This window comes from Papio anubis, chromosome 10 (genome assembly GCF_008728515.1).
Source record: "Papio anubis isolate 15944 chromosome 10, Panubis1.0, whole genome shotgun sequence".
Classification (NCBI taxonomy): Eukaryota; Metazoa; Chordata; class Mammalia; order Primates; family Cercopithecidae; genus Papio; species Papio anubis.
In genome coordinates, this window is record NC_044985.1 from 49477831 (window position 1) to 49502884 (window position 25054).

A 25054-nucleotide genomic window follows, 5' to 3' on the forward strand; every position below is an offset into this window, starting at 1 on the left:
TTGGCTTTGCCTGATTTTGCCCTGCTGCACAAAATTACACTCTTTTCAAGGTTCCCATAGTACATCAGACATAACTTTTCTAGCACTGTATTAGAATTGTGTGTGGTATATAGAGCTGGCTTCCCCATAGACTGAAGTCAGGTAATTTATCGAGTCATAAAACCCATTACAAATCCAATATTTCATAATATTGACATTATAAAGATAAAATAAGTTAACATAATTGATTTTCAATAATGAAATAATTAGTAGGAGCATTAGTATTTGTTAAGTCCTTATTACATGCGAGGCAGGCACTGTGTTAAACTCCTTATGTATATTAGAGCAGGCACTCTACAAACATTTGCTGAATTCACAGAGCCACATATCTTGAGTTTCCCTACTCTTAGTCTCATGCTTAATTTATCTCCGCCCACAAGCAAAACATCAGTCATTTTTATAACTAGTAGTTCTTCAGATGGAAACACTGGAAGAAAATGGGTTTAGATGATGAAAATAGCATTCTAGCTATACTTGGCTAAGAAAGAGAAGCCTTAAGATCTCGAAGATGGTAACAAAGGCTGTGAAGTATTTTACCCATTATTAAAAAGTCATTAAAATAAAAATGATAAAAAATTGAAAATATTGAAAGTACTTTGGTAACAAAAAAGAGCACATAATTGAATAGCTAAGAATGTTGGAGAGGCCCATTACTTAGAACGAGTAGAGAAAGTGGAAGAGGCAAAGCAGTAAACATAATCAAGTTATAATGACTCAAACTGCATTGCTCTAGTAATATTGGCTAACTTAGTCACATAACCAAAATATTTATTTTTACTTGGCATACATGAATACTGTTACAATGAAGTTTTATGCTATAAAGACATTATCTGATCAAAAGTAAAAGGAAACATGAAAAATGATCAAGTTATATAATGTCACGAAATTTTAGCACTCAGGGAACTGAAATTTACAAAACGGTTTAAGTGCAATGCTTGATTAAAAATAAAATGTCAAGGAAATGAACCAAAATAAAATCAATAGCTGTGTTAGGGTAACAAAAGCCAAATTTTTCTATTTAATATGTACACCAGATAATATTTATCCTCCTGTTCAAAGCTCTTCAACCATTTCTGTCAAACTCAGAATTAAGTCCAAGTTTCTTAATGGGGCCTGTTAAGCCCTACATGATCAGGGCCTTATCAATGTCCCTGACCTCATTTCCTACTCCTCTTTGCTAGACCACTCTGTTCTAGGCACACTGGCTGTCTGCTTTCTCCATGTATCTGCCTCTGGGCCTCCACCCTTGGAAATCCTTCCTCCAAGATGAGCATCTTTTCCTGGAACACTCTCTCAAAGTATTCAGGCCTCTACTCTAAGGTCGCTTTTCCAAAAAGATCTTCCTTCACCTCTTAAAATAACCACCTCACCCCAAAACACACTATTCTCTTACCTGCTATATTTTTCTTCATGCCCAAAACTACGTATTTTTTTCTTTGTTCCTGTGGAACAAGCTCCACAAGATCAGGAGCTTTGTCTTTTCACTACGGTAACAGTCATTACAAGCTACTTTATAGGTTCTAAACAAATATTTATTGAAAGAATATGTGAATTTTTCCCATCCCCCCAATTTCTAAAAGATAGCTATATTCTACTTAAAATATAAACATATTTTTGATACAGAGCTATCATAAAGCTGTTATCTTTATGACAATAACAGAAAAATGGAAAAAAGCAATGTGTACAATATATCCTCAGCTTTTAAGATGAAATAAATGTAATGCTAGAAGAAGCCTAAGAGAAATTTATAAGGATTTACATTTAGTGATAAGATTTTTACAAATGCAGAGATATTTCCTTTTGCTCAAAATCTTAATTTTTACAAGCATAGATCAGTGTTATTTCCATAGAATGCAATTATTTATGTAACTATTTTTCTTCTAATATATGAAGGGTAACAACATTCTTAAAAAGATGCATATAGATTTATGCACATACACATATATGTACAGATATATGTATATAGATATAGGTATAGATGTATGTATGTCTATATGTGTCCATATATATCTCCATCCTATTTCAGAATTACACCTTAACCATCCAGCAATAGATCCAGTTCACCAGCTCTGGTTTCTGGGCATCTGTATCGTCTGCCCTCAGTAGAAAGATTGGTTTACGTGAATAAGGATTAGAACTAGATTAAGCTGAGCCTAATGGGTAGGAAGAAATACAGAAGAGGATGGACCAGGAGATAAACTGGTTCTTTTTTCCTAAAACTGACATCTCAAAGTTTCATCCCATTAAAATAGGACATCATGGATATTAATTATTGCAAAACTCCTCCACATACATCTTCGACTCTACATCGAAATAACTGCAATGCCCATAAGAGATACTCCAGGCTCTTCTCTTCAGTTCACTTTCCTTCACACTCTTCTTATTCTGTTGCCATTCCCAACAGCCACTTCACTAGCTCCTACCTACTTTTTTTTTTTTTTTTTAATGTTTTCAAATGTCATCTTTCTCAGGAAAATGTGTGGCACCCACTCTCATTCAGATGCCCTTTTCTATACCCCGAGAACACTCTGAATGCTTTATCCTCAGGAACTGCTAGTTTACCGATTTCCTAAAGGAGTTAGAGTCTAAATAGCTTGAACTCCTCAGAGTATCTGGCATACAGGGCTCACTCAATTAATTTGTTGAATGAACAAATGAGAGAAATAGTCTAATCTTTCCAGGAGTTAATTTGCAAAAGGTAAGGAAAGGAAGCTTAAAAAAACAGAAACTTTGTATATAACATGTTCTCTACCCATAGGCACGTTAAATAGTAATATTTGACATTTGAATCTTAATCAGTAAAATCATCAAAAGGTAGTAAAGCAGGGATGTCACTAATCAAGGAGAATCGTCCTCTTTTGTGGGAGAAGGAGGAACATATTGAAATAATATTGTGGCCCACAAAATTAATTTATAATGCTCTATTTTGTTATTAACACTTGAAGTAATTTGTGATTCAATACAGTTATATGTGGCCTTTATGTGTAAACTTGCAAAATTATCATGCCAATAGTCATGCAAAAGTCAAAGCATCAAAGAGCTAAATAGAAGTTTCTTTTTAAAAAAAATTCAAATGGCTTTTTCTATTATTTTCTCATTTTCGTTTTTCTTCTTCTTTTTTTTTTTTTGGTTTGTGTGTTTGTTTGTTTTTGAGACAGAGTCTCACTCTGTCACCCAGGCTGGTGTGCAATTGCGTGATCTTGGCTCACTGCAACCTCCACCTCCGTGGTTCAAGCAATTCTCCAGCCTCAGCCTCCTGAGTAGCTGGGAACACAGGCATGCACCACCACACCCGGCTAATTTTTGTACTTTTAGTAGAGATGAGGTTTCACCATATTCTCCAGGCTGGTCTCGAACTCCTGGCCTCAAGTGATCCACCCACCTCAGCCTCCCAAACTGCTGGGATTACAGGTGTGAGCCACTCTGCCCAGCCTCCTTTTTTTTTTTTTTTTTCTTAGAATGGTTAAGCTACTCAAATTGTTTTCAGAGCCAGAATAAAAACCAAAAAAATACTCATCAATATCAATTGCCAAACTCAGTCCAAAAACATTTCACACACCAGCTTACCCAAGTGTAAAGCTGCTTTGGGACTTCTGAAATATAGGCAACATCTCACTTGTGCTGGTAAATGCTTTACAAGTGAAGGATTTTTAATGCAGTGAGTGCTCACCTGGTTTCCCCCAAGTCCATGACATGTATACATAATTAATGGTTTGCCTCCTTGATTGTTTTCTCCAACATCCAGACACAGAGGCTGACCAACGCTTTTAATCTAAAGGAAAATTTTCAAGTTATGAAAAGTTTTTTAATCCATGTGGTTTATATATTTTTAAAATAACTTAGAAAGTAATGTTAATGATTATAATGTAAAATCTCAAAAGCAATAAACCAGAAAGTATTTCAGCAATTTTCTTAGAACCATAAAGGTTAGTGGCAAAGAGTATATTAAGTAAAAAAGGAACAGGAAAATACTCACATATCCAGATATAACAGGATTAAGGTCTGGCACATACACCTCTGGATAAATATTGTTCAGATACCATGTAAAATTTTTACACTGAAGGCGGTGTTTTATTTCAAATCTTTTTGAAAGATCACCAAATGCTTTCTGTAGAAAGATGAGAAATGAAGGGAATGCTTAATTAAAACAACATTGAGAAAGTACTTAAAATGCTACTATTTGTATTTCTATTTAGGTATTTAAAAAAATCCATGCTAAAAATTCAAGAGGCAATTCAACAGCCTTCATCATTCATTCAAGTAAAAAGTATGTCTGCCTGTTCATTTCTGGCTTTAAAAGACAGTCAAGACCACTTCAGTGCTGATTAAAATACTAAAATGATGCTATTTTATTCTTCATTTGTGCCACAAACATTCCCTACAAGACAAAGATTTCTAGTAAAATGTTGTGGGCAAAGTAATGGTGGTAGGCGCATCCAAAATTGGTCCCAACTTTATACCTAAAAGTGATCTGCAAAGTGAGGTGTGAGAAATCTGGTAAAGACAAACTGTGCCAATACACAATGCAACTTCTATCTCTTCTCCATCGAGATCACAGAAAACCACCAGCAAGAAATAACCCACTGGGAGTAACTTTTCTAGTTTCAGGATGTTGCTTGTTGTTAACAATATCCCCAACTGAACCTTTAGTATAAAAAGGCAATTTTCAAGTTAAATGAATTTTATTTTCCTTTATTTTAAGGGACTAAGAAAATAATTTAAAAAAAAAACTATTATTAAACTTCAAGGTATCTGACCTACAGGCAAAATATTAGAGAAAAAGTACATGTAATATCTAAATGTATGCAAAAGTAAATACTCAACCTTATCAGTTCAACTAAAGAAAATATTTTCTTATGCCAACTTCGATGTCTTGAACCCAGGCATTTCAGCAAAAAGTATGAGTCTTTAGGACTTCTGGCTAGCTTATTACATTTACCATGTAGATCTATGTGTCCTGTGGTAACAAACAGGTATTTGCTGACTCGTGTGCCCCTTTGTGGGGGACAAGCAGAGCAGAAGCTTCATTTAGTGACCACTTGCCTGCTTAGCCAAGTGCTATCACTTTGTCTTCACCGCCTTGGGTAAAAAGATAGCAATCTAACTCAATAGTGCTCTGAATTTGCATCCTAACAGGGAGATACTGGAGACCAAAGAAAAGGCGAAAGAGGTAACCAAATCGTTCTTTACCACAACAGCCAAAATACTGATACCCTTGACTCCCAATAAATACTCCACCTTCCCTCACCCTGCAAATTAGCACTATTTCCTATAAAGAGACGAGTACTATTCACTGAAGCATGGTCTTAAACTATCTAGTTAATTTACCGTATCTAGTATTAGTAAGACTATTAGAACTTACTTCTAATATATTAAGTTTCATGATTCTGCAGAAAAGAATCTATTTATGGCAGGTTAATAACAAGAGTACCATATATTTGTTAGCACATATTAAGTTTCATGATTCTGCAGAACAGAATCTATTTATGGTAGGTTAATAACAAGAGTACCATATATTTGTTAGCACTTATCACTTTCTTATTTCACAGCTACTCTGGGAGAGAGGCAGGATGTGTATTTCATCTCTTAAAACACAGGAGAGAAAAGAAACATGTTAAGCATGCACTCCATGTCCAGCCACCTTGCAGCCACTCTATGAAGTGTCTTCCCTATTTTACATTCTCAAAGGCTTTGCCAAAGTAACATCTCCAGTAAGTAGTGAAACTAGAGCTTGGGAAAAAAAAAAAAAAGGCTTGGCACTCCTGGTTTATTCTCACGCCACATTAAGACACTATATCTCCAGTGCAAAAAGTCACTTAGAACCTTTATTTAGGTGTTTTTATTTAGGTGTTATATCTCCTAAAACCAGTAAAAACAGTTCCACTTAATTTTCTTTGAGTTATAAAAAAAAAAAAAAAAAGAAAAGAAAAGAAATATCTTTCATATTAAAAACATCAAGTAGCATTCCTGATTTTTAAAAAGCAGTTTATTTAGCTTTTTTCCTAAAAATGGAAACTCGGATTCCTAAGTTATGTACCTTAAGAGTTAAAATTAAAAATCTACTTTCAAATTTTTTGATGTTTTGTACTTGAGATGAATTGAAGCAAAAGGACATGTGAACTTGTTATAGGTTTTATTGCAGTTTAACTACTTAGCTTTAACTTACTTGTTTAACAATTTTTGCTGCATCTGTATTTCTCCTATAAAATATTTCCTTGTATTCATCCATCCAGACTTCTGCAAGGCGAACTTGGTTTCTAGCAATCACCTGAGTGCCTTTTGGAAAGCTATGAGGGCTTTTGCTGCGAAAAACATGTCCAACAACAGAGCAAGGCATAATCTCCAACTGCCCACCACATTGCCATACCTGATAATTAATGATATTTGTTTAAATTTACAGTATTTTAGAAAAATCAAATTGTTGCTTTTAAGTTCACCTTTAAGATATTATGAAAAACAAAATTAAAGAAGAGATTATAATATTACAAATAGTCTCTGTCCCCTGCCATTTCAACTTAAGTTCTTAAATGTAAGGAATTATTTCATTAAATGGCATAGACACTAAAGACAACAGAAGTGCATTTTCAGTAAGTTAACAAAATGGTGATTTCAGATTTTTCATAAAAATGAATTCCAGGCTTTTGTTTTTGCAAATAATTATGTAAGTTCTCTAATATGCACAGAAAACTAAAGGCTCTTACGCATTTGACTTCGTCTGAACTACCAACATAGTCCCTTCACTTAAACTAGAGTTTCTCTTCTAAGCTTGGGTAGAAGTGGACTCAGACCCTATTTACCTCTTGTATATTCAATTTTGTAACTAAGAAAACAATTCCAGATGGCTATTATTACCAATGACCATTCTATTGAACTTGCAAAGTAGTGGATGATTATTTAAAAATTCATGCCAATTTAGAGATAAAATGTCAAAAAAACCCTGATTTGCATTAATGTTAAATAAAATGGCAAATCATGAAATCAATGCCTTTTCACTTAAATATCTTAATAATTGACTCTGCCATAGTTACCAAGCAAAGAATCAGAAAATAAGTCATATTTAATACTATGTGCTAGTAGTAGAGCAAGTGATTACAATCTCTTTCTCTCCTTTCTTTCTTGAACAAATGAGAAGACTCAGTGATACGTTCAATTCAACAAACTGTGCTTGTGACCCAACATGTGCTAGGGGTTGGAAATACTGAAATAAATAAACAAGACCCCGCCATAAGCAGTTCAAACTTGGCTGAGATCATCACTGCCAGTATGTGATGGAGCCAGAGCCAAAACTTAAATCTTCTAACTCCTAGTTCAGTTCTTTTTCCACTACATTCCAGCCTAAGAGATGAAAAATGAATGATAAAGTTACTGCAGAAAATGAAACTCATGAAATCAAATACATAAGGTACATACGGAGTCTACCCAAAGCCTTTTTTTATATTAACTTATGTATAGAAAAAATCCAGCTCATTCAATCCAAACAGTTAAGTCCAATGTCCTTTAAAATTATTCATAAATGTTTTTCCATTCTAACTCCCTTGATGATCAACTCATTTCCTGAAGCACCAGATTTAATTATATTTATCTTGGCTGGAATTCAGTAGCTACAAGTGCATTAATTGGTGTTATTGCCTGGACACAGGAGTTTAACTGATTCCTCTTGTTGCATTGGCAACAATGAACAAATATATTAAGTTACATATTAAAAGAAAATATTCTTATTCCAAAATTTCCAGCAATTAAGTTTTAGAAAGCACAAAAAGTAGAGTGCGCACATCTGTAATCATCTGTACCAGCCAATTAGAACACAATATATTTCATTGTTTAATATATCTGCAATATTTAATTCCCATAAACTTACTCTGAAAGACATTTCTATATTTTCACCTCCCCAGATTTCCATTTCTTCATCGTAACTTCCAATATACTCAAAATATTCTTTTGATATGGAAAAAAGTCCTCCTGCAAAAGTGGGTGTTCTGAAAAATAATCCATTGTCAAATTGTGTTATAAAAACTAAACAAGATAAAACAGCATATTTTAAGAACTGAATCAAATTTAAAAAATTAAAGCCATATCACGTTTTCAAAGCTTTTATTCAGATTAATAAAAACTAGAAATGCTATCTTCAAAGTCAAGATTTTTGGGGTCGGGGGGAGTACCTCGTGTCTGCTCCCATTGGAACAAACTTAAATGTCTTCTCCTAATCATGCTTTAAGATTTTTAAGTAATGATTGATGAGGAGGACATAAGAGCTCACTTACTGCTACCTCTTACTCAGCAACATTATGAGTAAGTGAGTACACAAATTCATGACTTTTAGATTCTCTTTATATAGAATATGTGTGTTCTTTATCAATTACCTCAGAGGCAATCGCTATAAAGCAAACAGTGTGTACGTATTCAATGTATGGTACAGGGTGTAAATATAAAACTCTGAGAGCAATCATCTTACTTAATTGGGTAGGTTTCATCTTTCCTTCTTTGCTTCTCATGATCAGGAAGTGACTCCCAGCCAAATGAAAGACTCCAGTCAAAATTTCCACGGTTATGGTTACTTCCATAAGGAGAAGGTTTGTTGAATTCAAACGTGTTCAGATCTATGGATGCAATATCTGGACTCACGACAGCTGTGTAGTTCTCAGCTATTCTGGCCAACAGAGGTTCTAACCAACCATAGAAACACTCACCTGGAGGGAACAGAATTTTAACTAATTCAATAAAAACAATGAAGTTTGTTATTTAGTTATTTAGGTGAAGGTTTACAGAGAAATGAGAATAACAGAGTCAATTTGTGTTTTGAACATGTATATAATAGAGACTTCTTTCTCCCTCAGATTTATTGAGATATAACAGACAAAATAAAAATTCTACATATTTACAGTGTGTATCATAGTGTTTATATATGTATACATTGTAAAATGATTATTACAATCAAGCTAATTAACATATCCATCACCTTATTGGCTTATGGAGTGGGTGGTTAGGAACATTTAAGATCTACTCTTAGCAATTTTTGAGTAGACACTACATTATTATGAATTACAATCACCACATTGTACAATTGATCCTCAGAAGGTGAGATTTCTTAAAGGTTTCTTGTGATGAGATTAAGGTAGGATGAAAAAGGTGAAACAAGATTCAGTACAGTTAGAAAAACTCCCCTACAGATGATGACCTTCTTTCTTCTACAAAAGATGCAAAATAACATTAGTGTATTTAAAGTTTAGATGATGTGTTAAAATGACCTATGAATCAAAGGTAGCTTTTTGCTGTTCCACGTCACCTGGCCCTAAACGTGTTCTGATTTATTTAAACTTGTGTCTCCCTGAGTAAGGTACAGTAATTGAAATTTTCATTTATCTGACTGGGTCTTAGGAGAAAATAAGGAGTCAGTATAAATTCCGATTTTAGCAACTAGAGAAGGACCATTCAAAGCTGCCCCAGACCTAATATAAAGGGAGGGCCAAGGAATTTCATGCTGAGATAGGTCTGGGCCCTGCTCACAGGCTAGGTTGTTTTAGATAACACACAGCAAGTTCAGCCAATGAAGTGCTGTCCTATTCTGGGCTCCCCACAAAGCAGTATTTGGCAGTCATGGTCCAGGAGGACCATCAGATACATTCACCCAGTGGGTAGTGGGTAAGAATGTCCAGTATGATCTTATTGTAATTTTGAACAACGAGAAGAAATACCAGAGGATGGTATTTTCCTTTTTAAAACACCTCTCTAGGATTACCTTTAGTCTTCTCTTCATTTTCTAAATGTCTGGTATTAAAAGAGAACTGAATGTGATGGCTCTAAGCAACCCAAGCACATGCAAAAGCCCTTCTGTAATAATCAGTGTGTGCTCAAAACCAGTAATTGGGTGAAACATAACCTAAGCACTGGCCAATTCAAAGCTACACATTCATAGAGTATAGCCCACTAAACTCAAAGCTCAAGGGACTAAATGACATTTTAGTAATAACTAGCATGCATATGACACATTGACTCTAAAAATGCTTTCTAAATACTTTAAAAAATTTGACTCTGAAAAAAATTAAAGGACAAAGAAAAACCAACAGCAACAAAGTCAAACAAAAATTGACAATGTTTATGTAAGGGATACCAAAGAAGATGGGATGGGGCACCCCTAACCCGGCATAAAAACTATATATATAAACATATTTTGGTTTTGTGGGTTTTTTTGAAAATTCGCAGACTCCTTTTTATGCCAAGGAGTCTGCAAATAAAAAAAAAAAAAACTAAAATATAAAAAAGCAACAGTACTAGGACAAAGTTTAATGATAGGGTGGATTACATTCATTCATTCATTCATTCATCCATTCATTCATTCATTCATTTTGAAATGGAGTGTCACTCTGCCGCTCAGGCTAGAGAGCAGTGGCACAATCTCAGCTCAATGCAACCTCTGCCTCCCAGGTTCAAGTGATTCCCATTCCTCAGTCTCCCTAAGAGCTGGAATTATAGGCACACGTCACCATGCCTGGCTAATTTTTGTATTTTTAGTAGAGATGGAGTTCTACCTTACTGGCGAGGCTCGTCATGAACTCCTGACCTCAAGTGATTCACCCATTGCGGCCTCCCAAAGTGCTAGGATTACAAGCATGAGCCACTGTGCCCCGCCACATTTAAGTAGTAAATAAGCTTTCACTCAAAGTGTGGGAATCAAAAAAAAACAACAACAAAGAAAAAAAAACAACTTTTTTTTTTTTTTTTAAACAGAAAAGAAACATGAAAAAAAAATTAGGCATGGATAACTGGCTGGAACAGCTAGTAACTGGAGAACATTAAAGTTGAGGAAACTTAAACACAAAGGAGGTAAGAATTCTGCATAAGTGAAAGGAATTTTCTCCGCTGAGCTGTTATCTGCTTGGGCTGTCATTGCTATAATCACCAGTTGAAAACGCTGTTAAAGAAAATGCAATTAGGCATTTAGAAAAGAAAAGCCTTCCTTACCTTTTAAATTAGAGACAGAGGGAGGGAAAATGTTACAACCATATCCATACAGATATACTTACAGTGAGCATCTAAAAATGTGAGCGTTTCAGCTGTTGCGACTGTTGCTCCTAGCAACCGAGCAGTGATCAGACCTTTTCTTTCTCTTTGTCTGACTATTTTTACTATAGAAAATTGTTTTACATATTCATCTAGTTTATCATGTAAGTACTCTGTAAGGAAAAACAAATCAGGATTAATTCTTTCTAAATTTATTTTCATATATAGCTTATGAAAGCTAATGAAACCACAGAGTAATGATCCTTCCAAATTCATAATCTTAACAGTTGCATGTGTCCTTCCAGTAAAATGAAAATTTTATCTTTAACTCCTTACTGGGGAAAAAGGCTAGCTATGCAAATGATCACTACTGTAACACATAACACTGTAACACATACTTATTCTGTACACTTCCTATCAATAAATATAATGTGTTGGGAGGGAAGTGAGAACCTTCAAATGGAGTCAACCCTAGCTGTTCAGAAGACTCATTTAGAGGTCTGAGAAGACTGATTATCAGAGTGAAAGATATGGAATTTGGTCAAAAAGATATTCAATGCTTTGACGTTAGTATTTAAATCTAGAAATCTTAAAGAAAAATGTCAAATATCAAAAGACCTCTCATATTTAACTAAGGATCAACATAATTTAAGATCAAAATGTTGAGACAAGTCAGAAAGTCCACGGCTACAGCATTTTCGGACGACTCCTCCACAGAATCAGCAGAAAAATTTGCGAAAGCTTTGGAGTCTCCTGACGGAGTTTTATTTAGTAAAATATGAACCAGGCAAATTTTAGTATTGGGTATATACTTTAAGATATTCAATATCCCAAATTGGATAAGGTTTGTAATAAGCAAAAATTGAGATAATAGGTTTTTTAAAAGTTATTAATAAATGTCAATCAAGTGTTGTTTTTTGTTTGTTTGGTTTTGTTTTGAGACAAGGTCGTGCTCTGTCGTCCAGGGTGGAGTGCAGTGGCACAACTCACTGCAACGTCTGCCTCTGGGCCGCAAGCAGTTCTCCTCAGCTTCCCAAGTAGCTGGGACCACAGGCATGTGCCAACACGCCCAGCTAATTTTTCTTTTCTTTTTTTTTTTTTTGGAGATGGGGTTTCATCATGTTGCCCAGGCCGGTCTGGAACTCCTGAACTCAAGCTATCTGCAGGCCTCAGCCTCCCAAAATGCTCGGATTATAGGTTGAGCCACTCGCCGAGCTGTTCGTATTCTGAAACAACTTCTTAAGCCTGCTTTTCACAATTACATTTTTGATTTCTTATTGAGTACAAAATGCAGTTCTTCAAGCAGCCTTCATGGGCCCAAAACATAGCCTCAAAAAGATTTGGGAATGTTAAGAAAATCAATAAATATCCTGGGGTAAAAGTTTTCTTCTGCCAGATTTTAGAAGCAAATGCAGATGACTTTGACTTTATCTGTGATAATATAACCTTTTTTTCAATTCTCCAGTAGTTCAGTTAAGAGAGCTGCTTATTTAAAGCTTAAACATTCATAAGAGAGGTAAGTGCAGGAACAACCCTTGTGGAAAAATAAATCTATCTAAACACTGTTGTCTCAGAGTGATAGATTAACTTTTTAACACCTTCTAACTACCTCAAAATAATTCTCAGATTAAGCTTTTAACACCTTCTAACTACCTCGGATATAATTCTCAGCAAGACAAGCAGAATTTTAACTCATCTTAAATACATAATCATAAACATTTTCTGTTTTAAGAGACTTGTAAAAATTTCAACATTCTTGATTAGAATTATTTTAAATGGAGTTACTACGGATTCCTTCAATATACCTTCTCACTGTTGGATTTTGTTTAAAAAAAAACTTTTAACTTACCCACAACACAAGAAATTCCTGTAAATTTATATCTGCACCCTAAATTTAGCTCCCATGCACACCCTTTATTTGGGAGGTTGAGAACAGAAAGCTACATGAAATCAGATGCCCTGATTTCACTTTATAGCACAATTACTTTTAGCTATGTGATCTTGGGCAAGGAATTTTACCTTTTCTGCATCTCAGTTTATTTAAGATGAGGATAGTAGGACTTACCATCACAAGACATTGCTGGAAGGATAAAATGAGACATCTGACCTTCAGGAATCTGATTCCAAACTTGGATTTATTAAGGAATAAATTTTGTAATCATTGAAATAATATGTATCTGTTTGATACAATATTTAAAATACTTGTGATGTTTGAAAATTTACAAGTTAGAGTATTTGTTAAATTCACCTTGTGATTCCAATTTAAAATGTGTAATTTAGTATTTGACTTCCAATTTTAAGTGTAAATGTACTAAAGAATTTAGCTAACCTGGTAAGTAATATTGGAATATTTAAGAACAATGAAATAAAATAGAACACGGTGACTCTTTAGTGATTTTTAACTATTCATTTATATTATTTATTGATATAGTATTTATATTAACTCATTTAGACTTTAAAACAACTCTAGAAGTTATGTACCAGTTCTGTATTTCCTCAATTTTAAGCTACATAATTGGATTCTTCTTATAATCAATTTCTTATAATCAATGGCATGCTAAGTTTAATTAGCTGTGGGTTTTCTCTAGTAATTTATAAATTAATGATATATAATACATTTGATGAAATACGGCATTATTCCCATTTTACTGATAAATCACGGCAGAGAGGTTTAGTAACTTGCCCAAGTCATATAGTTGGTTAGGAAAAGAGCTGGGATTCAAATCAAGGCAGCCTGACTCAAAGGCTCAAGTCTGTGCTCTTAACCTTTATGTCTTACAATAACAGTCTCGCATTGAGGACTATACAGTTATGAATAATAGTGTTTCATACATTTCTGCATTTGAAAATATTTGAATATGTCCATCCTTGGATTCTAATTTCATTCAGCATACCCACTATCCAAACTATTATATTCAAGCTCTGAGATGGCATAGAGAGAGCACCATATAATCAAGTAGACTTGGGATACCACCATATGGATTTGGGAAACAATTTAATTTGCATGTGCTTTCTTACCATCTACACTAGCATCATCCACCAAAATGATTTCCTTCAGCAGTATTGCAGGTGAAGAATAGAGCACACTGTGGACAGTTCTAAGCAACGTGGACCACGCTTCATTATGAAAAACTATTATGACACTGGTGGTGGGCAGGGGAGGGCAGCGCTTAAATTTTTGTTCAATACATCTAGAAGAAGTCACAGAAGTAGAAAACAGTTATAAATTTTATTATTTTATTTCACAGCTATACCATTGCTAACATTATCATTACTGAATATTTATCACTGAAAAATGATAGTTTTCTTCTATGTAATATAATCTGAATGCTATATAAAATGTAAATAAATCAAAACAAATTTTTTACAAGCAAATCACTCACCCAGAGATGATGTCCACCAACAGAGATGGCAACATGTCAAGAATTACAACACGTTATTATAGCATTCTCAACAATATAATTTAAAATACAAATAACATCTTAAATAATGAAAATAACCTATGATGAGACAGCATGTAAAAATGACAAATCCTTATAATTGCTCAAATAAAAACCAAATTTTTCTTATTTCATGCAGAAATCATCCATTTTTCATATTTGCAACTTTAAAAATTGTACCACCTTATTAAATTTTTTTTTTTTTTTTGACGGAGCCTTGCTCTGTTGCCCAGGCTGGAGTGCAGCAGTGTGATCTCAGCTCACTGCAAGCTTCACCTCCCAGGTTCACGCAATTCTCCTGCCTCAGCCTCCCAAGTAGCTGGGACTACAGGCGCCCACTACCACACCCAATTAATTTTTTGTATTTTTAGTAGAGATGGGGTTTTATCATGTTAGCCAGGATGGTCTCAATCTCCTGACCTTGTGATCTGCCCGCCTCGGCCTCCCAAAGTGCTGGGATTACAGGCGTGAGCCACTGTGCCCAGCCTATTAAATCATTTTTATAAAGATCATCTTTAATTACATATTTACCTAAGTATGTAATATAGGTTTCTTATTTCCTAGACTTATTGAATCAATTTACTTAATCTGTATACAGAATCAAAAGGGAAAAAATAGCTTTACTGTAAAACCTATGTTCTTCTTAATATTATTTAAATTTACTCATGGAGATAAGAGCCCAACACCCTTCAGTTGCTCTGCCAGGGCCAATGGGGAAACTGTAGCTTCCAGTGTGATATTAGGGGCCTGAGAAAACCACCCTAAAAAAAGATACACAAATTATCCCATTAATTACTTTCATAGTCATACCTCAATAGGAATGTCTCTGATACCCTTTTCTAACAGCAAGTCTTTCAAATGGAATATTTGTAGTGATAAAAAAGGAGTTGGATTGGAGCAAAATATCAAGAGAAGATGTCAACAACAGATTAGAAAAAGGAGAGGATGGGTTCTGAGTGAAAGTGGCACTGCTCTTCAGTTTCTTCATGATTTCAAAGCGTGATACAGGTGCACGGGCACCTTCATCATTCATAAATAAAATTATTTATTCTAAATTGAATTTTGGATAAACTGCCAATTAAAAAAAAGCTCAAACACAAACTATTCATATACACACTTGAACCACAATTACACAGAAATAAATAACTAAATATAAGCTTATATTTTGAACCCATAAAAGTTTATAACCAACATAAACTAGAAGGAAAAATTATGAAAAATTCCATACTATGGTATTTTATTTTTAAAGAAAAAAAGAGGAAACTCATGATTTGTTATAAGCATTTTGAGGAGAAAGTGAAATTCTAGTTTAAGATTTTTTTCCTACCTTTATTTGCTGTGTGGTTAATTAATATAGTATTAATCGATAATTATAAAACGATTTTGAAGATTTAAAGTATAAAATTTCACAAAAATTCATACTAGTAAAATGTTATCACTTTAATCTTGCAAAATTTTCCATCAGTTTAAACTAGGATTTATTTGCTTAACTGATAATTACCAATATCAAGTAAAAATGTCATGTTATATCATTAACATAATTAATAAAATTTCACAATATACTTTCATAAACTCCATTCCTTTTGAAACAATTAACATGTTAAATGTATGCTTTGAAAATTGTTTTACACATTTAAAATAGTGCAATTAAAATAACTTGCCAAAGCAACTGTATCATCCCAGTCAAACCATTTGAAAAACCTGGCACATAGAAACATGCCTAAATTATCAGTCACATGACCATCTGGCTTTGGAAGAAACTAGATCTATATTTCTAATGAGCATGGAAAACATTAGCAGTTCTTCAGAAAACGTGTTATTTGCTGATACTGGCTACATTCGAAGTACAAAACAAAATTTTTTTTTTTTTGAGACAGAGTCTTGCTCTGTCACCAGGCTGGAGTACAATGGTGCAAGCTTGCCTCACTGCAACCTCCGCCTCCCGGGTTCAAGCGATTCTCCTGCCTCAGCCTCCCAGGTAGCTGGGACTACAGGCGCGCATCGCCACGCCCAGCCAATTTATGTATTTTTAGTAGAGATGAGGTTTCACCATGTTGGCCAGGCCAGGCGCGGTAGCTCATGCCTTTAATCCCAGCACTTCAGGAGGCCAAGGTGGGTGGATCATGAAGTCAAAAAACAAATCTTTACCACCTGTACAAACCCTGTCCAAAGTAAGAAATAATTAAATCTTCAACTCCAACCAAAAAATGTTGTTAATGTGCTTACTTGTTTTTCACTTACTTAGTGACTAACACTATTGAAAATTATTGCAGCTTCTTAATGCTATATTGGGAGAAAAAAGTTCATTTTGAGGCTGTCACTGTCACTGATTGTCATGTCAAAAGAATAAAAATCATGATTATTGATTTTTAATGTAGATGACTTTCAGTCAAAAACTCTCCTCAAATCAGTAAAGTGCACTACTGCATTCTAATCTATTACTATATAAAAGGAACTATAATGTGCCTTGTTATAACAGCTAGAATATTTTATAGATATTAGTTTCTTTACACATTCATCTAAAAATTATAAGCAACTTAAACTTGAATCAATCAGACTAGAATAGCTCAACAGAAATCTAAGTTACACAGTTTCAACGTTAAGGGACTCATACAGTTGGATCCGGTATTGATAATCCTAAATCTAGAAAAACCTGAGTGAAACAATAGACCAAAAGTTATCTTCAAGTTCACCGCCAAATGTAATTCTCTAATATCCAGAAAGCAAAGCTAAATACATAGGCATTGTTTGCTTCCAGTTTATCTTGTACTTTTTTTTTTTTTTTATTTTGGAGATGGAGTTTCGTTCTTGTCGCCCAGGCTGGAGTGCAATGGCACGGATCTCCGCTCACGGCAACCTCCGCCTCCCAGGTTCAAGCAATTCTCCAGCGTCAGGCTCTTGAGTAGCTGGGACCACAGGCACACAGCACCCTGTCCGGCTAATTTTTGTATTTTTAAAAGAGACGGGGTTTCACCATGTTGGCCAGGCTGGTTTTGAACTCCTGACCTCAGGTGATCTGCCCTCCTCGACCTCCCAAAGTGCTGGGATTACAGGTGTGAGCCACCAAACCTGGCCTATCTTGTACAATTAAAAATCTACTGAGGGGCTGGGTGCAGTGGCTTACGCCTATAATCCCAGCACTTCGGGAGGCTGAGGTGGGAGGATCACTTGAGGTCAGGAGTTCGAGACCAGCCTGGCCAACATGGTGAAACCCCGTCTCTTTCAAAAATACAAAAATTAGCCGGACAGGGTGCTGTGTGCCTGTGGTCCCAGCTACTCGGGAGCCTGACACTGGAGAATCGCTTGAACCTGGGAGGCAGAGGTTGCAGTGAGCGGAGACCCATGCCATTGCACTCCAGCCTGGCCAACATGGTGAAACCCCATCTCTATTAAAAATACAAAAATTAGCCAGAAGTGGTGCCGCATGCCTGTAGTCCTAGCTACTTGGGAGCTGACACTGGAGAATCGCTTAAACCCGGGAGGCAGAGGTTGCAGTGAGCCGAGATCACACCACTGCACTCCAGCCTCAGTGACAGAGAAAGACTCCATCTCAAAATAATGATAGCAATAATAATAATAATAATGAATAATCTGCTGAGGGTGGGCCGGGCGCAGTGGCTCACGCCTGTATTTCCAGCACTTTGGGAGGCCGAGGCAGGCGGATCACCTGAGGTCAGCAGTTCAAGACCACCCTGGGCAACATGGTGAAACCCTGTTTCTACTAAAAATACAAAAAATTAGCCAGCTGCGGTGGCAAGTGCCTGTAATCCCAGCTACTCGGGATTGTTCACAAAAAATAGGGCATTCTGAAATATAATTAGGTACTCAAAGACTTTGAGTCAAAGTAATCACAAAGACTGTGAATTGGTTTACAAATCTATAAAATATTATCCATCAGTTCCAAAATCTTGGCATATTTTTAAACATTTTTATTCTAAAGAAATACACAGAGAAATGGAAACAATTCCTCTACCTTCTATATTTCCCATAAAAATTGTCCAATAATTCCCCCTAAATAGATGAGAAAGCTACAGTATTTAGGAATAAAGGATTTCCTTGTGGATAGCAGTCAGATCTAGAATTCCGTTTTCTAATTTCCAAGCTAATAATTTTCATATCTGTACTGCCTCACCAAGCATAAATAGGGATATGTAGCCTCAATCATTATAAGCAAAAAATAAATACAACAGGTTAAATAAACAGTATTTGCTGATTTTCTGCCTTAGAGTAGCTGAAGAACAGGCAACTTCCTTAGCTCACCCCTCTGTCCCCTGCAAAGCCTGATGATAAAGAATAAACAATAAATATTCTTCAACATACTCAGGAGGTCGAGTGTCTGGTCCAAGATCTCGGTGCAAAGAAATCCTGTCACTTGCGAAAGCATTAAAACAGTGTTTAGCTTCCCCACGTTCCTTTTCCTTTTGCTCTTCAACACTTAAATTGGTTGTCTTGAATGCTTTACCAGAAGCACCAGGTGCATTTGAATCCTGAGGTGGACGGTCAAGAACAGGCTTCAATTCTGCTGCTGTATAATATCCTTGCAAACAAGGTCTCTCACCAACATCAATGTTTTGCCTGACAGGTGCTCCTATTTGCATTTTTGGCATTGCATCCTTAATATTGTTTACAGCTTCTAGCATTAAATCTAACATCTTGTTTTTGTTTTTCATGTTTCTTTCCATCCTTGATTCCTCTTTGGAATATTGAACACTTACTTCTCTTTGCATTAACACCAAAACTATAATAAAGAAAAAAACTACTGCACCAAGCTTCCAGAACTTTTTATGGTAATGTCTTTTAATGTGTAATTTGACTAGTCGCTTTAGGTGAGCCATTCTGACATTAAAAGTTTGTCACTTGACAAATAACAGTTATTTCTTCTGTTACTTATATTTTTTATCATAGATTTGCTGAGAAGAAGGTATCTTTAAATGGTAGTACCTATAAACAGAAATGGTAGATGGTATTAGCAGTTATTCAGTCCTACAGGCATGGCTCAACTCATTCATTTAACCAACAACCGAACACAAGCTACCAATGTACTCTTATGGTTAACAAGAAAACAAAGATATCTCATCCTCAAGAAAATTACACTTTTAGAAGAAAATAATTGTTACGATTTAATTGTTGCAAAATATTGATATTCGTCTCCATTCAAAAATACATTCTTTTTAAACTCTAATATCCACTATTTATAAAATTAATTTTATAAATATATTTTGAGTTAAAAAAGAATATCTTCACTTGATAACCAAGGAATCAAAGGACCTCATTAAATGAATTACAAAAAAGAGAGCTCCATAAGGAAGCAAGGGTATACTGATAGGTACTACCAGGCATCCACCTAAAATAGTGGCCTTCATTTTATATAGTTTACTCTCAAACTAAGGTGTACTCCAGTTTAACCAATGATGGTAATATAGCAGTTTCATCAGTAAGTAAACTATCATTCTCCCAGATTTTCTGACCCAATAGTACTAGTGAATCCTGAAGGAACCCCTAAAAACAAGAAAATCGGTGGCATTTAATTTGTTGTTTTATAACAGCTAGTTTTAATAGCTCACAGAAATACAAGATCTAATAGTAAAAAGAGAATTCATTAGCTTTACTTGCAATGTCTCTAGGGAGCCTATAGAGGTCATTAAGTTAAAAATGCAGAATTTGGTTTGATAAAATATTGCTTGCAATTGACCCTAAGAAGGGACAGCAAGTTTATTAAATCCTAATATAGGACAACAGGAACAAAGGAAAAGAAAAATAGGACTTTTCAGGAAACGATTACATACTATGAGCCATGATAGCCAGTCAAGAAATTTGCAAGGACAAAGGGGAGGAAAAATGCCTGTTCCTCCTATGGTCTAAATACATTTTAAAGAAAATATCATTTATAGCAATGAAAATTAACTTTTGACACTTTCTTTAACTTCTCTTCCAAAGTTCTCACCAAATTTAAAATAAGAAAACCAGGTTCCAAGATGGATTCTCTGGTTTTTGGCAGGAAATTTTAAGCGGAATAAACAAAATAGGCAGAACTTAGTTCTATATACTATTTCTAATTCTATATTCTTTTCAGTATGGAGTGGACACTTCTGCTCCAAAAGATAACCCCAATTCTGGCATATATTGCTCATAAAAGTGAGATTCCAATATTTCTGAGCTTTGGTTGCTTTAAGAACTTCATGTAAAAAACAAAATGACCGCTTAAGCTTTTGAAAAGAATATAAGAAGTTACAGAACCACACAATGACAGTTGTGTAATTAATTATGTGTCAAATGTTGTGCTAGGCTGTGGTTACAAAATTAAAGATAGCCCTTACCTTCAAGAAGCAAAATTGAAATATAAGAAGTCAGAAGCCAGTCACAAAGCAGTGTGATATGTGTTATGACAGGAGACAAAGAAAGCTACACAGGCTTGGAACAGTGGCTCATGCCTATAATCCCAGCACTTTAGGAAGCTGAGGCCAGAGGATGACTTGAGACCAGGAGTTTGAGACCAACCTGGGCAACATAGCAAGACCCCATCCTACAAAAAAATACAAAAATTAGTCAAATGTGGTGGCACACGCCTGTAGTCCCAGCTACTCAGGTGGCTGAGGTGGGAGGATGGCTTGAGCTCAAGAGGTTAAGGCTGCACTGGGCTGTGATTGTGCCACTGCACTCCAGCCTGGGTAGCAGGACAATACTCTGTCTCGAAAAAAAAGAAAAAGTAAACAGCGTAGAGGGTCAGGAGAAATATTAGGGAAATTTTCTTAGAGATGACACTGTTGAGCAAAATCTTGAAATACAAGTACATTTTAGGCAGGTAGACAGGAGGGAAAACAGAGAGGGAATGTCAGATGCAAAACCATAAAAGCAAGAAAAAGCATGATCAGTCCTTCAGTACAGCATAAGCGGAAGGCACAGGGAGAGAATGACAACTGATGTGACTCGAAGGTCAGTTAAAGATCAGTTCATGAAGTCTTGTACATCTTTCATCGAATTTGGAAATTATCAATTTTTTTCCAAAATAGATGGAATAGAGAAAACTGTTTTTAAGAAAAGATCATAATCCTCACGCCTGTAATCCCAGCACTTTGGGAGGCTGAGGCAGGAGGATCACGAGGTCAGGAGATCAAGACCATCCTGGCTAACATGGTGAAACCCGGTCTCTACTAAAAATACAAAAAATTAGCCGGGTGTGGTGGCAGGTGCCTGTAGTCCCAGCTACTTGGGAGACTGAGGCAGGAGAATGGCGTGAACCCAGGAGGCAGAGCTTGCAGTGAGGTGAGATTGAGCCACTGCACTCCAGCCTGGGCCACAGAGCGAGACTCTGTCTCAAACAAAAACAAGAAAAAAGGAAAGATCATAATCAAATTTCTGTTTTAGAAAAATTACAAGTTTTTAAGCCCCCGTAAAGGTGATGGATGTTAATGAGATGAGGGGAGCCAAAGGATGGAGTGAAATGATTTCAAGAAAGTCCAGGAAGTGGAATCAAACAACAGTCTTGGTGAGAGAAAGGGAAGAATGGGAGATGAATGGTGATATGGTTTGGCTGTGTCCCCACCCAACTCTCACCTTAAATTGTAAAAATCCCCATGTGTCAAGAGCAGGGCAGATGGAGATAAATGAATCATGGGAGTGGTTTCCCCCATACTGTTTCCGTGGTCATGGATAAGTCTCACGAGACCTGATGGTTTTATAAAAAGGAGTTCCCCTGAACATGCTGTCTTGCCTGCCATCATGTAAGACGTGCCTTTGCTCCTCTTTCACCTTCTGCCATTATTGTGAGGTCTCCCCAGCCATGTCAAATTGTGAGTCCATTAAACCTTTTTTTCTTTGTAAATTATCCAGTCTCTGGTAAGTCTTTATTAGCAGCATGAGAACAAACTAATACAAATGAGTAAAGTGATAACATTAACAAAGACAAGAAATACAGGAAGCAGCACAGATTCAGGGTAGGAATTAAGAAGATACTTTGTTCAGTTTTGGACGTAGCAAATGTAATATGCTAATGGAACTTCCAAAGTGAGTTTGGATGAGCAAAAAGATATATGGGACAGGAAATTATGAAAAAGCTCTGCAGTAGAGATGAAAATTTGAGTCAGTCTTGGGGTAAAGGTAATGTAAAACAAATAGGACAGAGAAATACCTACATTTAAGGGTAGAAAAAAAGAGACTGACTGGAAAGAAAGTCCAATTTTTCCAATCCTATGAAGAGTGAGGGGCAGGCAAAAAAATAAAAAACACAAATGAAAACACAGATAAATTATCCATGTCAAGTGGAGGTAATTTTACAATCTTATCTCACACTTGAGAGATGTTAAATGTGTAACAGTTGGTTGACCTTTAAAACTGAACTTCATTAGACCTGGTCTAATGGGCTTTAGTGAAAAATGAGAAGAGAACCTTGGCAGAGAGAGTAGTTGTAGTCATGCCTTCAAGATCCTAAGGCTTAGGATTCAGGGCACTTCCAGAATAATAGGGCAGTAACCTCATCTATGGGGTTCCAGGAAGGTAAGAATGGGCAAAATGTTGGGGTCTCACAGGAAAGTGGTTCCCAGTTGATGAACTACAACCTCATCCCCTCTAACTGTATCTTGATGAAAGGTAGACATTCATCAACCTGTGTTCACCTCCTTTCTGTTCCTGAGAGGACTACCCCTCCCCGCCCCGCCAAAAAAAAAAAAAAAAAAAAAAAGGCAAAAATAGATAGCCTTCCCCAGGGCTATCTAGTGATACTCAATTTTTCTGTAGCTAGAGGTAGGCTAAATTAGGAATTTGAGAAGAATTGAGCTGGTTTCCCTGAGATATTTTGACAGAACATGGAAAAAAGAGTTCAGAGAAAGCACAGAATAGGAGGATATGACAGAACTAGATTCTTCCACAGTAGTGATAGTTTTCCCAAAACATTTTATGTCAGAAATCATATCTGTGGGTAGGGTGGGAATTGAAAAGAAGGATAGAATTAATGATGCAGATAGAAGAGAGTTCTTTTTAGGAATAAAACATAAAGTAGAGGAATTCTTCATCAGAAGGACAATAATCCTATCATTGTGAGTGCATGTGTATCTATGTAAGGACCCACTCAGTAGGTTTTAGTTTGGGATGCTTCTAACAGAGTCGTCGAGGAAAGCTTACGAAAGACATGGATAGCATCCTATTCATGGTTGTTTTTCTGGCACTTACCACAATGTTGGTAGGCACCCAGAAAAATTTGTTCACTGGAAAAAGGAAGAAAGAGGACCAAGATTTTATCAGAAACAACAACAAAAACAATTCTTAACTTGTGTTAAATGTTGACTAGGTCCCTGGTATTAAATGACATTTAATACATAAGTTCTCACTGTCTCAGCAATATTGTGAAGTATTATTACTATTTTTTTTTTGTAGAGATAAGATCTTGCTATGTTGCCCAGGCAGACTGATCTTGACCTCCCCAATCCTCCTATCTCAGCCTCCCAAAGTGCTGGGATTACAGGCATGAGCTACTGCATCTAGCCCTTGTTATTCCAATTTTACTGACCGATATGGAGAGTCAAAGAGATTAGGTGGCTTGGCCATGCCAGTTCAGTTTAAAACCAGCATTTTTCTAACTGTGTTCAAACTCAGGTTCAATGTAAAATCCTGAGTTTTTAACTGAAATTATCTAAAATAAAATGTTTGAGAGTCAAGAACTAATATCCTAAATAGAAGGGATAAGAAAAAAAAACTGAGGAAAAACCATAAAAACTATAAATAGCTTCCTATCATTGGGTAATGTTTTACAAATAAATGATTTTAAAACTTTTCAAAGCACCTTTTCAGAAATAAAGATTGAAAATAAGGTTGTAGATCTTAAAATGGAAGATTAAGAAGTTGAGAACCTTACAGAGGCAGAGCCTAGAAATAGGAAGATGATGTTTTGATCTTTTCAGACTATTTCTGAATCTTCTCTTATCAACCCTGATCACTTAAAGATTCCAACATCGATGGGATTTCCATTATGACTTTTCTGTACTTTGCTGTTAATGTGCAATATCAGGCTTCCATTAATGCTGAATGCCACTCAACACTAAGCATCTCTATCAGTTGTCTTCAATTCTGGATATACATTAGTGGAAAGCTCTTAAAAAATAAAGTGCCTTAGACTTCACCTCTGATTTAATCGGTGTGGGAGCAGGGTATATACTCTGCTTTTGTTGTTACTTTAAGCTCTCCAGATAATTCTAACAAGCAAGAATTACTTGTCTAGATCACAAGATTTGGGCAAATCAAAACTAGCATCTGATAAGGGTTATATCTGTCCAAAGGCAATCACATTACTAATTTCTAATATGCCAAAGATGAGTGTTTCAAAATAGACTCTTGATGTAAATGAATAGAAGTTATTTAGACTTGGAGATATATGATAAAATCCAAAGCAGGAATGACCCACAGTTTTCCAAAAGGACACAGGGACTTACGCTGATATACATGAGGCACTGAGGTTTTATTGCAAATTATGATTCTGTAAAATCATTTTATAAATATCTTATTCCAATCACAAAAATGGGAAAATTGATACCTGAACAATGAAAGACATAAGCCAAAAGACACACAATAAATGAATGAGTAAAATG

General features: G+C 35.7%; 1 protein-coding gene across 8 annotated transcripts in view; it reads right to left on the minus strand.

The window, feature by feature from the left end:
- The window catches only part of GALNT3 (polypeptide N-acetylgalactosaminyltransferase 3), an 82745-nt gene that overhangs the window by 37743 nt on the left and 19948 nt on the right, over nucleotides 1-25054 (minus strand). For 4 of the 8 annotated variants that reach the window (XR_002516120.2, XR_002516121.2, XR_002516122.2 and 1 more), the window contains exons 1-8: nucleotides 18798-20978; nucleotides 14056-14228; nucleotides 11061-11210; nucleotides 8492-8726; nucleotides 7898-8015; nucleotides 6206-6406; nucleotides 4016-4147; nucleotides 3710-3811 (exon numbers count right to left, since the gene is read on the minus strand). Coding sequence is in view for 5 of the 8 variants with exons in the window: in XM_021923692.2 (XP_021779384.1) it covers nucleotides 3710-3811; nucleotides 4016-4147; nucleotides 6206-6406; nucleotides 7898-8015; nucleotides 8492-8726; nucleotides 11061-11210; nucleotides 14056-14228; nucleotides 18798-19312 (1626 nt within the window). In the remaining 3 variants the exon portion in view is untranslated. Of the gene's footprint in view, nucleotides 1-3709; nucleotides 3812-4015; nucleotides 4148-6205; nucleotides 6407-7897; nucleotides 8016-8491; nucleotides 8727-11060; nucleotides 11211-14055; nucleotides 14229-18797; nucleotides 20979-25054 lie in introns of those variants that run through there. The other 4 variants (XM_003907557.5, XM_017946612.2, XM_009182356.4 and 1 more) reach the window with 3 other exon arrangements.